This window comes from Platichthys flesus, chromosome 12, assembly GCF_949316205.1.
Source record: "Platichthys flesus chromosome 12, fPlaFle2.1, whole genome shotgun sequence".
NCBI classification, from domain to species: domain Eukaryota; kingdom Metazoa; phylum Chordata; class Actinopteri; order Pleuronectiformes; family Pleuronectidae; genus Platichthys; species Platichthys flesus.
The window spans coordinates 24131050-24143581 of record NC_084956.1 but is presented as its reverse complement, the minus strand read 5'-3'; the positions used below and the strand labels follow the sequence as shown (position 1 = coordinate 24143581).

The window sequence follows — 12532 nt, the reverse complement described above, 5'->3', positions numbered from 1 at the left end:
AAAGTGAGGTTAAACAAAAAGTTCTGAGTTTTATTATTACTCAATTTTAGAGTAAATGTGCAAGAACATGATGCAGTAACATTGGTAATCTTATCATCTGGCCTCTTCTTGTGAAGACTACTGCATACTAGAAAAGATGACACAGTTCAGGTAAAGACAACAGAAATAATAAACAGTAATTGAAGAAAATTTGCACCGCTGTAATTTTATGTTTGACTATACTGTAATTCAGTAACTATAACTTTTTTAACTTTTAATTTGATCCCTTTCCCACCTTAGCTAGAAGATGATTCAACAGATAAAACCCCAGATGATGTTGATGATGATGATGTTGATGATGATGAGAAAGAGGAGGAGGAGGAGGAGGAGGAAGAAGAAGAAGAGACATCAGGAGAAGAAGAGACATCAGGAGATGAAGATGTTAAAGATGATGAAGGGAGATCGTTACCTGGTGACCCTGATGAGGAGGTTTCGACAGCAACCAGAGCCAAGCAGATGGCTGAACGGCTGAAGGTCATAGTTCAGAAAATTCTTCGGGACCTGGGCAGAATCTTGGCCATCAGCCTGCTGGCACTGGCTGGTGAGAAGAAGCTGAAAGAAGCTTGAGTACAGTTCAGACATTGGTATTTGGTTCATCTTTAGGTTTAGATCTGTTTTGGCATTCTGAGTCATGTCCAGAGACAGAGAGTCACTAAAGACTGTTGTGAGTGAGGAATATTTGCAGATCAACATCCAGAGAATCTGCCATTCCTCTGTGGCCATTAAGACAGAATGGCCGTGTTGTCTGTGCTCTCAAACTGAAGGTGGTTTGTGTTTCACTTCCATTAATTAAGCAGCTCTCACAGCCATTTCACAGGCTGTTTTCTGATGTAATGTTTTGAATTCAGGCATGTGGCAGCCTCAATTCCAGTAGAACTGTACTAGAATCATGACATAATCTGTGTTAGTGATGTAGGTTTTATGACAGTTTACTATCAAGTGTAATGGTTTTTTTTATGTCTAAACACAAACCACAAAGCTCATCAGATGAGGTGATTTTACATATCTTAAAAATGAGGGAAGATATAAATAGCCAGCACAACAATCATGTCATTCTCACCACTCTGATGTTCCTACTTTCTCTCAAAGCCTTGTTGTCACACTATTGTAAGTTACAAATATTTTTTACTCCCTACATGTTGATTAAGTATGTAAATAAGATTTGGATGTGGTAGAAGACATATTTCCCAACTGCTTTCACTCGGCTAAACATGCCTAAAAACAGAGTATGGCTCTTTAGGATGCATTAATTTGGATTTGATATCTGTCCCTGAATTTGGATGGGACAAGGGGATAAAACCCCTTGAACTCTTGAAATGATGTAAATGTGCAAACATGTATAGCACTCATATTGTTGTGTGAAGGGAGTACAGGGATTACTCATGTTTTTTCCAGTTGTTTATATAGCGTGTCTATGTGTTAACTGAATGTGTGTCTTACCTCTTCTTCCTTTTCCTTCCAGGCATCACACTGCCCTCTGCCTTCTCAGCCATCTACTTCCTGCTGTTTATTGGTGTGTGCACGTGGTGGGCTTACCATCTTCCCATCAGTCACCTGGGTTTCAATGCACTTTGTGTGATGGTGGGCTTCTTCACTGCTGGTCACATGGTTTGTCTGTACTTGTACCAGAGTCTGCTGGCCCAGGCCCTCTTCCCCCCACACAGTCTGTGGGCCAGGTAAGACTGGATCTCACTGTACTGCGAGAAACCATGAATGCTTCAGGGTTGTCTTGGGTGCATGCATGTGCATATAATGTGTGTCTCTGTGTGTGTGGGTGTGTGTGTGTGTGTGTGTGTGTGTGTGTGCGCGTGGGTGTGTAAATACACTAAAACATCTGATTAATATAATTTGACAAAATGTCAATAAAATCTAAAAAGGTGAGACAACCCTCTTTTCTGAACACTAAGATGCTAATCACATTCATTCTTGATACTGTTGGCACTGCACAAAACTACAGATCATGATCACAAGCAAACTTTCACTCTCTGTGTGTCTGTGTTAAATATTGCAATGGTGATGTCACTGCTGAAGGAGAGAATAATAATACAAAGTAATGTGAATAGAACATTTAATTGGCTTGTCACAGATGCCTACCCTACATCTCTGTCAATATTTATTTAATGTTAAAACTAAATTCTGCTCTCCTACATGATTTGCATTCCAAAGATATATTGTTAAATATAAGACATCATTAAGTCTTGGTGAAATATCCAAATTTATTTTGCATTGATTTTGATTTATTTTACTGTAAGGTAAATTATGACTGGATTACCTAGTGAACATATTACAAATGATACAAACGGTTGGTAGCTAAAATGGATCAGGAGTCATGTTTAACATATCTCTGAAGAATTGTAACAAATTATAGCCAAAATCACGAATGTCTAAACAATGCTGAAAGAGTTCAATATATTTTTCTTCACTTTTTAACTGAAACTAGAGCTTTTGCCTTAATCTATCACTTAGCTACCAAGACTTGAGACAGAAATAGAGTCAGAAATGAGTATTAAAAGGCTGCATAAACATAAGGCCCAGATTCTTATGCTCCAACACTGCATTCCAGAGATTAAGACTTCTCTCCAGTCCATCTGCCTTGAGGAGCAAAATTACTTTCATATCTCTGAACTCATTCAGGTTCTTTTGCTATGTGACCTAGAAATTGTATAATATTTGTCCAGCACAGGAGTTGAAGCTCATGTTCCTCCTTTTCAGGAGGACTTCAGTATCTAGTAATAATGTGTAGTGCAATATGTTGTAGAAGTGGACTGAAATTAAACATTAGACAGGAGTGTGATAGATTGTGTTGAGTTTAGAAACAGAAGAAAAATCAGAAATGTGCAAACATGTGAGTTAATAAAGCGCAAATTGAGCTGAGTGGGATTTCAGGGCTGGAATGTTTTGAATTACGTGCCTCATTATATTTTACAAAAGTCTGTCTGTGTCTGTATGACTGTATCTGGGACACATTATCTGGAGAACCGTTCATCTTATTGGCTTCACACTTGGCATATGTATTCTTAATGGCCTAGGGAAGTGCCTAAATTGGTGTGATTCAGATATGCAATTCATTCAATAATACAAATGGAATAAACAGGAAACCAGTGCTCTCTAGAAGTCAGTAGGTGCGGGGAAGTGTGCCTATGTCTTCTTCCATGTCCTCAGATAAACAGCAAAAGTCAGTAACTGTGTCAAACTGCAGGTCAAAAGATCATGCCAGATCATTTTGATAATTACATTTTTTTTATTTAACCACATAGCGGACTTACACAAATATTCATGTTTGTCGCAGGTGCTGATCTCCATCATGGCAACAACATTCATATAATCTTTGCAATTTGTCTACTTTCGTTTTGTTGCTGTAATGTTTTATACTGAGCAGAATTACAGAGCTTTTATTTTGAAAAGTTGTGAACTTGGGTCTGAAGATGGTATCGTTTAAGTAAATCAAGTAAATCATTAAAACTTCTATATAATCCACATACATGAACATTAAAGCTAATTCAGTTTAATTTTATGAAAAATAGTGACTTAAAATCTTCATTGCAGATAAACCAGGTAGGAAGGACATCAAGTTTTCTAACAACTCTGCACCATATAAGTAGTTCTGGAGCAAAAAGAACCACTCCTAAAGGAAAGTTTAGAACAGGCAGTGCACTAGTTTAAATCAAAGGTTTGGAGTTCGTGGTTGTAGCGTGTGGTGGAGGTTGGGCAGGTTAGGAGAAAGATTAATAACAAACATCAATGATGGCAAAATGTGGGTTTGTAGCGGATTTGACATAGTCCTTGACATCGCAGTAAGTGAAGTTTAACTATAATTGGGGGTTAGAATTAGGGTTTTGTTCTCGACAACCTGGACTGTCCAGGGTCAAATTTGAAAATTATTGGATGAGTGTTTCTGAGAATTTCATGGTAGGTTTTATATTTATGTTTTTACTAATTCAAAATGTGCCTTCTGTGCTTGCCACTATTAAATAAAATGGCCTGATTGCGTAAATCATATTATTTACATTCTTTGACCAACCTTGTGCTGAGAGGATGTCCAACTCTATCTGAGTCACAGTTATGATCTCAATTAACTGTTGTCCTTTAACAACTGTGAACTTGTCCCTCACCTTATTGGACCTGCACATACTGTACTTTAGCTTCATACTGTCTCAGCTCTATATCCAAACTATTTATAGAGGTACTTCTCATATATTGCGGCTAAATGCATTCTGGCAAATGTGTCACTATCTTGTTACAGTGCTGACCACAGGTCTTTTCGGACCTGGATTTAGACTCTGTGGTTTCCTGTCACTGTATTTCTTTGATCGTCTATTATTTTCTTACTTTCAAAGTTCTCAGTTGGATTAGATTTACTTTGATGAAGGTCTTAAGCAAGGAAAAATAATCATTATTTTTTGGCATTTGTGGCAAATAGTAATCAATCCAAAAAATTTGTTATTTGTATAGACCATATTGACAAAACACAATTTGTCTCATATGGCTATACAAGGTGCGACATCCTCTGCCCTTATCCCTCAACAAGAGTAAGGAAAACCATTCCCAAAAAATATTAACACAGGGAAAAAAACATAGAAACCTCAGAGAGAGGCACATGTGAGTGATCCCTCTCCAAGGAGTGACAGAAGTGCAATAGATGGTGCTTGTAACTGAAAAAACTGGCAAAATAACAATATTTACAGCATTGATTAGAACTATAAGAGGCATCGATCCCCATGCCATTTATGAATTCTACTGTATCACTTAGCTCTTCTCTCTTTCTCTGTTTTGTCTTCACCTATGTTCCTGTCAAGACTCTTTGGATTGAAAGACATCATCATACCAGGAAACTGCTCCTCGCCCTATGAACTCAACCTCAATGTCAATCACGACTGGCCCGTTTATGTCAACCCAGGAATACTGTTTCTCCTCTACATTACTATAGCAACTGTTCTCAAGACAGGATGTCATGGAACACCGAACCAGGTATGTGCTACTACATCTTTAACAACATAATCATTTTTATGCAAAGGACAACATACAAATTATCAAACAGTCTGACTTTACTCTTAAAGTGTCAAGGTAATTCTCCCCATTTTTTTACCTAATGTCAATATGCATAATTCGATTCAAGATTTTAGACTTTATTTTTGAAACACGGCAGCCTTCCTCAGCTCCATCCTTCAATATTTTCCCTCTGATATCTTCCTACTCTTGTGCTAGTAAAGGCTGTCAAGTCGATAGTGCTAACAAGAATAAATTGATATTTTTTTATTCTATCTGGCTGGTTTTTAAAGTATATAATATATATAAAAATGTCAATAATTTGACTTATGTTATATATGTTGTTGAGTTGTGTTCCTACATTTTTTTACATTACCAAATGTTTCCATCAAGTTTGAAACGTATTCTGTCACGTGTCAGTAGTGTCATGTTCAATTGTGCACATGTCATCATTGTGTTTTAAGAGAAGTACTAATGGATTTGATTTAGGTATTAAGTAATTTAATTTTAAGTTGCTGCAACTGATTTAAACTTATCATTCCTGTGATAGGAAAATCAAAGATTCTCACTCACACGGTAAACTGTTCAGCACTATATTTACCATATTTCAGTAGGAGAAGAAATCAGTGGTTAATTTATCAAGTTGCTGATATTTAAGCTCATTACTCTAATAGTTTGTTTTAACAGTTATGTCTTAACTGTAGCTTGTTAATCAGCTTAAATTCTGATTTATTTTTAAAACCAATTTTCCTATTTCTTAAAAAACATCTACTTTTTAAATTTATTTTAGTTGTTTTTTAGTTGTTTCTTTTACTTTTGCTATTAGCCTTAAAAACCTACTTATACCCCAAATATACTTAAAAGTATACTCAACTTGCTCCAGTGGTGAAGATTCAAAGAAATCCTCTGTCTCTCGTCTTCTCCTATTCTCTCTCTTTTTTCTTTTCTTTTCAGCTGTAATTCCCAGTCAGTTTCATCAAATCTTACACGTTTCTTGTACAGCGACTCATATCAAATCATGAACATTTGTGTTACGTTTTTAGTAACCTTATACCTTCAACCAATCTCAAAAACACTTTTTTAAGAAACAATAAGAAACCCTCTCCAGTATAATGTTGCCTATTGTAATCGCCCCTTGTAATTCCTAATTGCGTGGTTTCCTAAGTTTTGATTCCTTAATACCTTCCTAAAACCCTGCATGAATCAGGTTGTCTTAGAGAAAACTTCATTTCACATTTCTCTTAAGCAAGACACACACAGGTATAAAAAATGTACAAGAATTTATCCAATTTTTTAACAGATTATTATGCTGAGACGATCCGGATTGTCTACATTCCATCTCCTTGAATGGCCCCTGCTGTGAAACCTTTTGCTTAGCTACAGGCAGAAGTCTAGAAACAATACACTCTGAGTCCTATGAGGTCTTTTCACTTAGAAGTCTTAACCATAGAAAACCCATTTGCCATAACATTCTCTATATACTTGTCTTTTCTTTCATTAAACAATAAATAAATACAGAATTTCCCATTACACCACTTTCCAACTCTTTTGGTTACTGGCAGAACAAAGAATCACAAGATGACTGAAATGGAGCAGTTGCCTTTTTTAGCTTTGGTGCAAGTAGAAAAACATCGATCAAGACTTTGCAACCATTTGAAACGTTAGCATGACATTTGCAATATTTTGCTTCATTTATAAAAGCTGTCAGGGGTGATTATGTGTTTCTTTTCCGATGTTCTGTTTGTGTTGAGCAGGTTGGGGGGGAGGAGCTGGAGTTAAGGTCATGGAATAAACAGAAAGATAACTATGAAGATGACACACAGGTACTCATCTAAATGTCTGCACTCTGCTACTCACAACGCTTAATCTATATGGACTTTCACCGTTCTTGCCCAATGCTGATATTTTTATATTAATTCCTCCACTATCACCCTTCTTGAGTGAAGAGAAGCCTGTCAAGCTTCCTCTTCAGAAGCTGTGTATTGTTCAGCGTATTAAAAGTTTTTGACCATCTACTAACCTTTCACTGCTGCTTTTTGAAACAGTGTGCAAGTCACCTGACAAAATATGGTCTACACTAAAACACAACAGAGTGTGAGTTTCAGGATAAATTCCTGAACTTTGGAAAATGGACTCCATATATATATACATATTTATATAGCACTTTTCTTGTCTTAATGGCCATTCCAAGGGCTTGTCACTGGTCTGATGAAGCTGGATTTCTGCTGTCAAGCTTAAGATGTCTAAAATTTGTTTCATGACCATGACAGTGAGTTGAGTGAACTCCAATGACCTCAACAGTCACCAGATCAGAGTTTGACAGCATGAATCCATTAGCCATTCTGCCAATCATGTGTCTGCCTCTGTCAACAGTCCAGGCAGGTGGTAAGATTGTGTGACGGTGTGGGGAATGTTTTCTTGACTCACTGTGGGACCTTAATACCAATCAATCATGTAATCAAGTCAAGAGTTTGCTGTGTGTCTCTTGTTTCTGTTTCAGCTCATGCTCTTGTCAGGAAGCCGCGGAGGAGAAGCTGTGGCTGGAGAGAGTCATACAGACCTGGGTATCAAATGTTCACTTTTTCTCAGAAATCATTTATGTAAATGAAGCAGTTTGTCGGTTCAAAACTTGACAAACATTTGGATTTGATCTATTACAAATCATTTCAGAGTAGTCCTTTAGGACACAGGTTAGAATGACTACAGTTACAAGGAGTGATTCCCAAGGGACAACAGCTTGAAAATCATTTTGATCTTTCATTCAAATAAAAAAAAAAAATGGTTAAAGTGACTCCTGGTATGGTGCTCTAATACTGTTATATAAAGTTAATTAATGAAAAAAAGGACCCAGTAGAATAATTTCTGCCTGTCCTTGTTTCCCTTCAACAATCAATTCTCCTGTGACGACAGTTATCCTGATTCTGGCTGCAACAGATTACCTGCAACAGGAAACTGCAATAACAAAAATGTAAACGCTTCAGCTGACAGGGTAGAGTGTGACCAGAGGTTTACTAAACAATAATTTCTATATAGTACCATTAGCTTCACACTGCATTACACTATTGCCAAATGTCTCTTAAATGAGAATCATTGCTTTGCCTTTCATTTCTGTAACACTGGTGCGATCTGGGAACAGAGTTACATTATACGAGTTATGAGACTGTCAGGCAGGTTTTATCCAATTCTTGAAGTTAGACTAACTTTTTCATAGCAGGAAATGAGTGTGTAGTGAACTTTGTCACAGTTTTCTTGTTCTAACTTTAAGTGGGACCTGTGGATGATGTGGTTAAACTGCTGATCTCTGCATAGCCTGTCTGACCCTTGTGGTTTTGTTCCATCTGACTTTGTTGTGATGTCATGTTGCAAATCTCAGCCATTAAACAAAACTGATAGAGCTGATACTATAAACGTTGTAATAATAAAGAAAATCATTGTTTTCTTTATTATTACAACATAAATAATGTTATAATAATAACCTTATTACTGCTGGTTTGTTATTATTCAGTGTTCTGCTTTGCATACTGAGATGTTGTGTGTTATTTCTGGCAGGTGTTAGTGACGCCCCCAGTTGCCAACAGAGTGAAAGTCCCTTTTTCCTGATGGGAAAGGTGGTGATGCAGCAGAGCTACGTCTGTGCTCTCATAGCCATGATGGTAACTATTGTAATAAAGCACAAGTTTGTACAAATAGAACAAGATATGTCATCACATATGAATGACAAGTGAGTTAGAAATCCTGTAGTAAAAGCATATCAAAACGCTATAGCAATAAGAATCTCACTTAATAGATTTGTTTTTGTTGTCATTTGCTGTTTCCACTATGTTCAGGTGTGGAGCATCACGTACCACAGCTGGCTGACCTTTGTGTTGCTGCTGTGGGCTTGTCTCATCTGGATCCTGCGTGCCAGGTTCGGTTCACACCTGTAGCTGACACAGAACAGATCAAGAATGTGCTGCTATGCTTTATTCATCCCTACAAATGACTGGGCTTCACTTCTATAGCTTTTTAACAAAACAAATACATATCTTACATTCTAAAGTTATGAGGATTTCACAGGCTCTGTTACTACTGTGAAATCTACAACTTTAGAGCTGTTATTCAAGAAGCTGTTTCTCTTTGCAGGCGACATGCAGCCACTCTGTGCTCTCCATTCATCCTGCTCTATGGTCTGGCTCTGTGCTGTCTGCAGTACGTCTGGGCCATGGAGCTTCAGCCTGAGCTACCCACCACTGTGGGGACCATGAGCCTCAGACAGCTTGGACTGGACAGAGCCCAGTATCCCTGTCTAAGACTGGGAGCCATGGTAAGTGAAGAACACAGATACTGGTGATTTTATGATGATGAAATTAAGCCTGTGTCCTTTTATTCTCTGTATGACATTTATCATCAATATAAACTGTTATCACTGACTTCTGGCTTGGGAAAAATGCTATTGGAAGCTGGAGGTCATATATACAGTTGAGTGATATAAAGCAGATCTTTTAGGGCTTTTCTGTCCAAACTGCACTATAGTGGATGGAGGGTGGTTGGGGCAGTTATAACCAAGTCAGTCAATCCAATATTTTCTACCCCCCTATTGTTATTTTCAGAACAAAGTTTTGTTGATTTGGCTCAGTGTTGTACATTCTTGCTCACAATGTTTTATGTGTTTTCCACCCCTCTCTCTCTCTCTCTCTCTCTCTCTCTCTCTCTCTCTCTCTCTCTCTATGTCTCTCTCTCTCTCTCTCACTCTAGCTTTTGTTCTGTCTAACTTTCTGGCTCTTGGTGCGTCAGTCAGTGAAGGAAAATTTCAGCAGGAAGAGGAAAATGGCCACACCACTGCAGGAAGTCACCTCAGGAGGTCCGACATCGCTAAAACACACACACACACACACACACACACACACACACACACATTACATTGGATAATCTAGAGACGACAGTTTCTACATAAAAATACATAGAAATATGTGGATGGGATGATCATTTGCCTCATCACACAATGTCCTGCCATAAATATTAATTGTTATTGTCTATGAAACCAAACATCCTCAGAGATGATGAACCCTCCACTTCTTAAACAAGCAGATGTTGCTACTGCCTCTATTGGGTTAATTTGGCACAAACACAGACTTGTGTTTTGGATACTGTTTTGTATGGCAGGAGGATGGCACATGTTTTACAGGCCCTCTTCAAGGTGGCTCATTTTCTCCTTCCTGTCTAACTTTGTATCCTTGCCATCAGAGGGGGCCGGTAACAAATCAGTGCTGAAGGTTCTGGGATCCATGCTAATGAGCTGTTTTGCCAAATACTGGATCTATGTGTGTGGAGGGATGTTCATCACAGTCTCCTTTGCTGGGAAACTTGTTGGATACAAGATCATCTACATGCTGCTGCTCCTGCTCTTCCTCTCTCTCTATCAGGTAGGAGCAGGCCTACAGGTCATGTTCGGTGTTGTCAGCCCTTATGCCAAAAGAAGTTTCAACAGCTCATCAGAAACCGCTTATATAGATAACTTTGATATGACACGCTAAATTCTCAATTGTTGTTTCTATTTCAACATATATATTTTAAATTAAAAGTCAGTTAAAGAGATATTCATATTGAGTAAATTCATATTGCACATTTCATGTTTCGCAGGTTTACTATTCTCTGTGGAGGCGTCTGCTGAAGCCTTTCTGGTGGCTTGTTGTGGCCTACACCATGCTGGTACTGATCTCCATCTACACTTACCAGTTTGAAGACTTCCCTCGATACTGGAGAAACTTCACTGGCTTCACAGAAGAACAGTATGTTCTCAAAGAAAGTGTCTTCATCAACCCTGCTGATGCTTTTCTTGTTTGCATATATCATATTTAAACCCCTTTTTACCTATGTCTTTAGCAGGATCATTGTGAACCCTGTTTCCTTACCTGGGTCCAGATTTACCATGTAGTTATACAATGTTTTTATTTATGAATAATTTACATATATCCTTGTCGTCCTCAGGCTGGCAGCCATTGGTCTGGAGACATTTGCTCTGTCTGAGCTCTTCAGCAGTATTCTGATCCCTGGGTTCTTCCTGCTGGCCTGTATTCTGCAGCTGCACTACTTCCACAAACCCTTCATGAGAATCACTAACCTGGAGCATGTTAAACCAATACACAAGTAACACAGCCTGCACACTCCCACTGCTCATATCACTTAAGAAATGTGTTTAAAGTTACAGTGATTTGTATGAGTGTCTTCTGTAATGTGATACATTTGAGTGAAGCTGAATCTCTGAGGAAGCAGAGGGTTTAGGGACCAGGCTCACAATCACATCCACAGATAAATACTGTATGGACAGTTGGATTGTTAGTATATCAGGAGGAGTGCAGAGGAGCAATGGAGAAATAAGACCTCAGCCAACACCCTCAAAACAAAACACCCTCCACCTCCTATGAATTCATGCCTGCTACAACCCACAAGAGAATATGTTCAGTTTGATGTTCACGGTTAACTCGTCAGTCCAAACTATAATAATTGTTTACAGTGACTAAAGTGAAGACTATGCTGCTCAGTTTACTTCTAATCCGATTATTACCTATTCATTGAAAAATTAATTTGGCAGACAGAATTCATAAATGAAGTTCCATCCTCTTAACTGGATGTTTGAATTTTTTCCAATGTTATAATTTTGTACAGATTTTCTCTAAATGATTTTTTTTAGTTTTTGTAATTTTAAGTTAGTTTCACTTTAAAGATGTCGCCTTTCATGAATGAAGAACCACTGAAGTTATCAGCATTATCCACTCTGATTAAAAATATAGTACTTACTCTGAACAATTAAACATGATGAATATGTGAGGCATCATATCCCTGCTTACAATCCCAAGTGAATATGTAAACCCACCCCTCTGCTTTCTGTTGAGCTGTTTAACAGTCTTTACCAAGCAATTATATTCTCTCCCTTCTACTAATGACACAATCTGCCTCCAGGAAGAAGAAGAGTGAAAGGACTGAGCCAACTGGGTCTGGGAATGTGGGGGGTGACTTTCAAGAGGAAGACCGTTTGAATACCATGGATGAGGAATCTGAAGATGAAGGTAAAGTTGATGTTAAAATTTAAATAAACATTTTCACAGTTGAAGTAAAATTTCAGATAAGAAACAATTTCTATAATAAAATAATAATAAGAAGAAGAAGACGAAGAAGAAGGAGACGAAGAAGAAGAAGAAGAAGAAGAAGAAGAAGAAGGATTTGATAATAATAGTTAGCAGTAGTAGTCTAATAATGATGACTGATGAAAATTATGAAAGCAGTCGTTTCAGTGATATACTGTAAATTCGTGAAAGACCGAGAGAGGAAGAGAGGAGAACTCAGTGCATCATTGGACATTGGAATCAATCGGCACAGTAGCAGTCAGGGGATAGAGCTGTGAAAAATCGCACGTCAGTTCCAGCTCTCAGTCATACATTTTAGCTTGAAATAACTTATAAATAAACAAAATTACAGAATAATCAGAAAAATCACTTGAATGAATGTGATAAGAACAACATAAAATTAC

General features: G+C 37.8%; 1 protein-coding gene across 3 annotated transcripts in view; it reads left to right on the top strand.

Annotated features, from left to right (window-relative positions):
* piezo1 (piezo type mechanosensitive ion channel component 1 (Er blood group)) overlaps window positions 1-12532 on the top strand; it is a 114102-nt gene that overhangs the window by 66647 nt on the left and 34923 nt on the right. For all 3 annotated transcript variants that reach the window (XR_009923916.1, XM_062400808.1, XM_062400809.1), the window contains exons 5-17: window positions 280-580; window positions 1502-1715; window positions 4836-5007; window positions 6780-6848; window positions 7526-7589; window positions 8575-8678; window positions 8853-8932; window positions 9148-9328; window positions 9760-9865; window positions 10249-10427; window positions 10645-10793; window positions 10993-11151; window positions 11965-12071. Coding sequence is in view for 2 of the 3 variants with exons in the window: in XM_062400808.1 (XP_062256792.1) it covers window positions 280-580; window positions 1502-1715; window positions 4836-5007; window positions 6780-6848; window positions 7526-7589; window positions 8575-8678; window positions 8853-8932; window positions 9148-9328; window positions 9760-9865; window positions 10249-10427; window positions 10645-10793; window positions 10993-11151; window positions 11965-12071 (1885 nt within the window). In the remaining variant the exon portion in view is untranslated. The remainder of the gene's footprint in view (window positions 1-279; window positions 581-1501; window positions 1716-4835; window positions 5008-6779; window positions 6849-7525; window positions 7590-8574; window positions 8679-8852; window positions 8933-9147; window positions 9329-9759; window positions 9866-10248; window positions 10428-10644; window positions 10794-10992; window positions 11152-11964; window positions 12072-12532) is intronic.